The 5,271-nt window shown below is 44.1% G+C and overlaps 1 protein-coding gene across 1 annotated transcript; it reads right to left on the bottom strand.

Moving 5' to 3' along the window:
• Nucleotides 1–2,099: 2,099 nt before the first annotated feature.
• On the bottom strand, nt 2,100–4,843 carry LOC118772123 (butyrophilin subfamily 1 member A1-like). Its single transcript, XM_036520386.1, has 5 exons — nt 4,603–4,843; nt 3,619–3,672; nt 2,975–3,331; nt 2,387–2,457; nt 2,100–2,123 (listed from the first exon to the last, which is right to left on the bottom strand). Exons 1-5 carry the CDS (start codon nt 4,619–4,621, stop codon nt 2,100–2,102), a joined length of 525 nt encoding a protein of 174 aa, XP_036376279.1. The 5' UTR covers nt 4,622–4,843.
• Between the last annotated feature and the right edge of the window lie 428 nt (nt 4,844–5,271).

Genomic DNA, 5,271 nt, shown 5'->3' with positions numbered 1-5,271 from the left:
CCGCCCCTGTGAGAAGCTCTGTTTGCCCAGGACAAACGCCTGATTACTGAATCTCTTAGAGGTTGCCTTTATCCCAGGCACATGTTGTGGAGAATACTTCACTTTCTTTGCACCAGAAATCTTCAGATTAATGTGAGCCGTGTCACAGTCCAGTATGATGTTCTCTGATGGAAAGAATAAGTACACAACTGAGTTAGTCCATATACAGCACTGAAATCAAAACTCCTCCTAGAATATTCACCAATACCAGTATGGAGACTTATAGATGTGCTCTGGCATCACACGGCCCACGTTCCCCCCTGTGAGATTACCCAGGAGGCCTGGTGTGCAGTGTGCCTTCCCCAGAATATCTCAGCAGGGCGGGGGCCTGCTCTGCACAGCTCTCTGGGACAGGTTTGCAGACTGCTCTCAGTGCCCCGGGGGTAATCCCAGTCTGAGGATGCTTGCTGCATCTCTACCTATATTTTACCTGCTTTTTTTCTCGTGTCCTCGAAATCTAGAAAACAAAAGAAAAAAACAGTACTAACTTAGTAAATTCTTAAGGTTCATAAAAGTAAAATGTGTTAAATAGGATGCATCTGAGTTTTTTTTTACCTGGTTTCTGGACTGCTGTGGCTGCTATACCTGATGAAAATGAACAGAAGATTACATGTCTGTTTTTATAGCTGTGTCTCACCATTACTTTCGTTTGTCCAAAGAGATCCCATTGTCCTGACCTGTCACTGAAATCCTGTGGCTCAGAACCACATTGTGTAAAAGTGAATGTGAGATGCAAGACTGAACCAAGAGCTTTCAGTCTCCAGGTCCAGACTGGGTAAGAATCTGTAATTGCTGAGGTCTGAGAAGCTAAATTGTAGTTTGTTTAAATTCTGTCATTAATATATGACTATAACCTTTCAGTTGAATATTCATGTTAATGACCCTGTCAGGTGGTATAGCAAATAGACTTGCAGCATTCAATCTAACACACACACACATCTCGGCAGTTGTTCAAATCGTTCATTTGAAGGCACTGGTTCTTTCCTTTGAACTGTGACTGCGGGCAGTATTTTAGTAAACCATTCCCATAGAATGCAACAAACTCGTAGCAAGAGAAACTATTCAGTCTTACCTTCACCCAGAAGGCCTTGTCTCTCTGCCAGGGAACATGTTTAAGAGCAAAAGTTTATAAAGATGCAATTCAGTGATGCAACTAATGCCATGTGTCACGTGAAGTTTGACTGACGGAAGAAAAGCAGTGATTTGGTCTTACCTTCAGATGATACAGTTCCGTCCGCTGTGAAGGAAACAGTATTTCGGATTTATTTAATTGCTTGCATTGCTTCCACAGGTTGCCATGGCACCAGAACAGTGAACACCCCCTTGAGGTTTAATGTAGAGTGTCCTTACCTAAGCTTATAGCATTTCCCGTAGAGTCTGTAGGGCCTGAAAAACAAACATACCATTCTTACATCACTCATCCATAACAGGATAGCAACACAATGATTACGAAGGAAATCTCTCTGTAAGTGCAAACATAGGTAAGGTTTGGTCATGGTTTGGAGTCAGTATTACCGACATTGATGTGACGTAGAGCTGATATTTAACAAGCACTCCACTAACATGAGAGCCTGTAAAGACATTTATAATGGGTTACTCCTGATGAGGTGATGAGTACATGTGCATGCCAGTGTTTTACAGTCACCTCTTTGCCTGGATCGGACCAACAGCACAGTGAGGATGATGATGGCAGAAAGGAGGACGAGGACCAGAAGAGAGATGAAGGCTGCCGTCCATCCTTTGCATTGGTCATCTGAGAGAAGCCAGGTGTTGTTATGAATACACTGGGCCACTGCATTAAAACACGTGGTGGCACAGAGCCCACAGTACAGAGTTTGTGGAAGGCTGAATAATGGCTGAATTTCTGTGGGGTGTCTCTTGCTGGTTTGACATGAGCACGTGCCTCTCACCTGAAGGAGCATGACTGTGCACAGACACCCTGCCCTCCCTCATGTCCTCCTGAGACAGAGACACCCTGCCCTCCCTCATGTCCTCCTGAGACAGAGACACCCTGCAGGAGAGCCACTCAGAGTCAGAGGGAGAGGACAGCAGCCAGCCGGTCACTGACACCAAGCTCTGGGCATCTGACACAGACACACAGCCAGACAGAGAGGAGCATAATGGTCAGCCCAATCACAGCATTTTACAGAACAATATACTGTCTACTTGCTCTCAAACTTTGACCAGCAGACGTCTTCCACACTGAAACTCTTACAACTGACAGTGTTTTGGAATAACCTGTGGAGTTGTAGACGCCCTGCTGGTCCTTCACTTCTGTCCCATTCCTGTATCTCCAGGTCAGTGTGGGCGTGGGGAACCAGCCCTCCGACACACAGGTAACATTCACCTGTGGCTGTGCCCCTCCTCTGTCTCCGTTGCTGGGCTGCACTGACAGAACCGGGATGGAACCCACCAGGTCTAAAAGAGAACGGCAGACTGTTATTATCAGACGGTTACTAAATTCCACATTTAAGTAGCACAGAGGAGCACAGTGCACCCATTCTATCAGACTGAGGAAAACACAGACCCTCGGCTTATCAGAGAACCACACCTTCATTCTATATCACATTACAGTTACTATTCAGAGTGACTTACATACCTTATCATTTTTGTTATCCATTTGTCAAGATGGATATTAACTGAAGCAGAATAAGATACACGTCACTTAAAACACCAAGACAACAGATGACAATGGAAAACTGACCCCAGTAAAGAGAAAAGACAAAGCTAACATACTTTCTGAAACATGTTAAAATCATTTCCGCATTTTGCTAAAATATGAATCTGTTTTTTTTTTCAAAATAAGAATGATGATAATCTACAATTTGAACAAGGAGAAAATATTTTAAAAATACAAAACAAATTTCTACATATGTTTTAAAGATGCATTTGTAATTTTGGCAGGGAAAAACACAGATAGAAGCCAGAAGCTCACTTTTCAGGTGGAGAGACACCTGCCCCATTTCATACCACTGGTCACTGCTAACATAGCACACATATTCCCCAACATCTCTTGCTGTGATGTTCCTCAAATGGAGGGACAAGTTTCCCCTTGCCAGCCCCTCTGTCCCAAGGTCCAGGCTCACCCGGCCCCGGTACTGGGGGTCCAGAGAGCTGGTCTGGAGCTGCTGCTCCTTGTAGAGCAGTACAGGGGGGTTGAACTTTGTGGGGCGGTACCAGCGCACTTCCAGGTCATGAACGTCCACGGGGGGAGTGACTGAACAGGGCAGAATGACTGAGTCTCCCAGCCGCACAGAGATTGGCTCAGAGGGGACTGACACTGAAAAATGTCCTGGGTGAAGAAGAAAAGGCAGCCAATGATAAAAGAGCAAAAGCAGCTGCCAGAGGAAAAATGTCTGGCACACAAACAGTACTGACATTTCAGTCACTAAGCAGACAGACAGCACTGTCAGTTCATTGGCTCTAGTTGTAAACAGACAGACAGCACTGACAGTTCATTGGCTGTAGTTGTAAACAGACAGACAACACTGACAGTTCAGTGGCTGTAACAGTATACAGACAGAGAGACTAGGCAGAGGAACTATACTCGTGTACAGCAGCCAGACTGATGAGACTCACTTGGTGTGGCATCAGACGGAGGGGCGGTGAGAGCTGACAGCACACACAGCCACACTGAGGATCAGAGAACGACATCATCAGAGCTCACAGGAGTGTAACATCTCTCAAAACACCAGCGTGCCAAAGAAAGTGACCAATCAGATTCTGTGTGTCTGGGAGATGGGAGGACCTCAGAGGACCTGCGCAAAGCTGTAGCTCTGGGGGCCTGACAGGCAAATAATTAGCACACCTGAGGTGACATAGAGAATATAATACAGAAAGGATAGAGAAATGAAAACAAGGGAACTGAGGCAATAATGTGCCTGCTCTTTGTTCCTTTCAAACAAAGTCATTACACACTAGTGTGAACAGAAAACACAGCAACAGTGTATGGAAACAGACTGGGGTCATAAATTAATTAGCATCTGATCCTTTAGACTGTGAAACTGGTAAGGCCCCCTCCTCCAAATGTCTGTCCACCTCTGTAAACATATGCAACAACCCCACACTGGTGTCAGCGTTGTAATGTCTGAGGGATTATTTCTCCATGCTTTCTAAATATCAGCATCTGATTTCACTGGACTGCCTGTAGTAAGTGCTATAGACAAGCATCTGTCTTCTTTTGCAGGTGTGGATTCTCTGTACTCAATACACAAGACAAGACTGCAGGGATTCAGAGAACGAGAGATGGAGGAAGAAGAAGAATGCAGAGAACAGAATGAGAGGCAGAGGGAATGGACTTGTATCAGGGGAATAGAGATGACAAAGAGAGTAGGATGAAATGGGTTCTCATTGCAGGAACACGGAAGGCAGACAGATGGGTAGCTGAAATGGATTTTCATCATAAACTTTTATGAATAAAGCACTTATTTCAGCAGGATTTATATTATCATCATCTGTCATTATAACTGATATTACAACTGATCAGTTGTCATCTCTGAAAAACAAAGTTTGCTTCAAGATCGTATAAAACACACAGCGTGTGTAAGGAAATGGACTTTGTACCTGGAAGTGTTGTCTTCATTCTGCAGCTGCTGTCTGAAATGGTCAGAAATCTCCGGTAACAATCAGTCAAGTTTCAAGGTTCAAGGTTCTTTATTTTGTCATTCGACATGTTAAAAACACAAAGAACGAAAACTGTTTCCCAGGACCAGCGTTTAAAATAGCGTTCCCAGCGTTTAAAGCCGGTAGCTGAGAAGCCGCTGCACAGTCAAATTGCATTCCTGTTAGTTCAGTTGGTCCGTCACTGCCCCGGTAACTCCTTTCAATTCCATTCCAGTATCACAGCAGAAGTGAAAATAGCAGTGTTTATGGGTTTGGTTTTCTGATAATGTTAATGGTTAACTGTTTTATGACCCGAAGCAGGAGGGACATGAAGGTGTCCATTGTTTTTTCTGAACTCATGTGCTTATCTGTACAATGGTACAAATTTCAGCATGCTAAAAGAGAACGCATGTAAACCCTGAAACCTTACCTGATGTCATGAAAACTCCCAGCACATATAAGCATGTATTTACAGGATAACTTTATTAAAATTAATGAAGGCACATTGTGAAATAAACTTGCACATGCTCACATCATGATAAAATCTCCAGCTGAAAAGTGGATATTTTAGATCTGAGCTTGTGTAGGGTCACCTGAAATGGCTGAAACCTTTACCATACAGAGGCAGGT

This window comes from Megalops cyprinoides, chromosome 25 (genome assembly GCF_013368585.1).
Source record: "Megalops cyprinoides isolate fMegCyp1 chromosome 25, fMegCyp1.pri, whole genome shotgun sequence".
Lineage (NCBI taxonomy): Eukaryota > Metazoa > Chordata > Actinopteri > Elopiformes > Megalopidae > Megalops > Megalops cyprinoides.
Note: the sequence above shows the minus strand (reverse complement) of the source record. Positions and strands in the feature narration are given on the sequence as shown.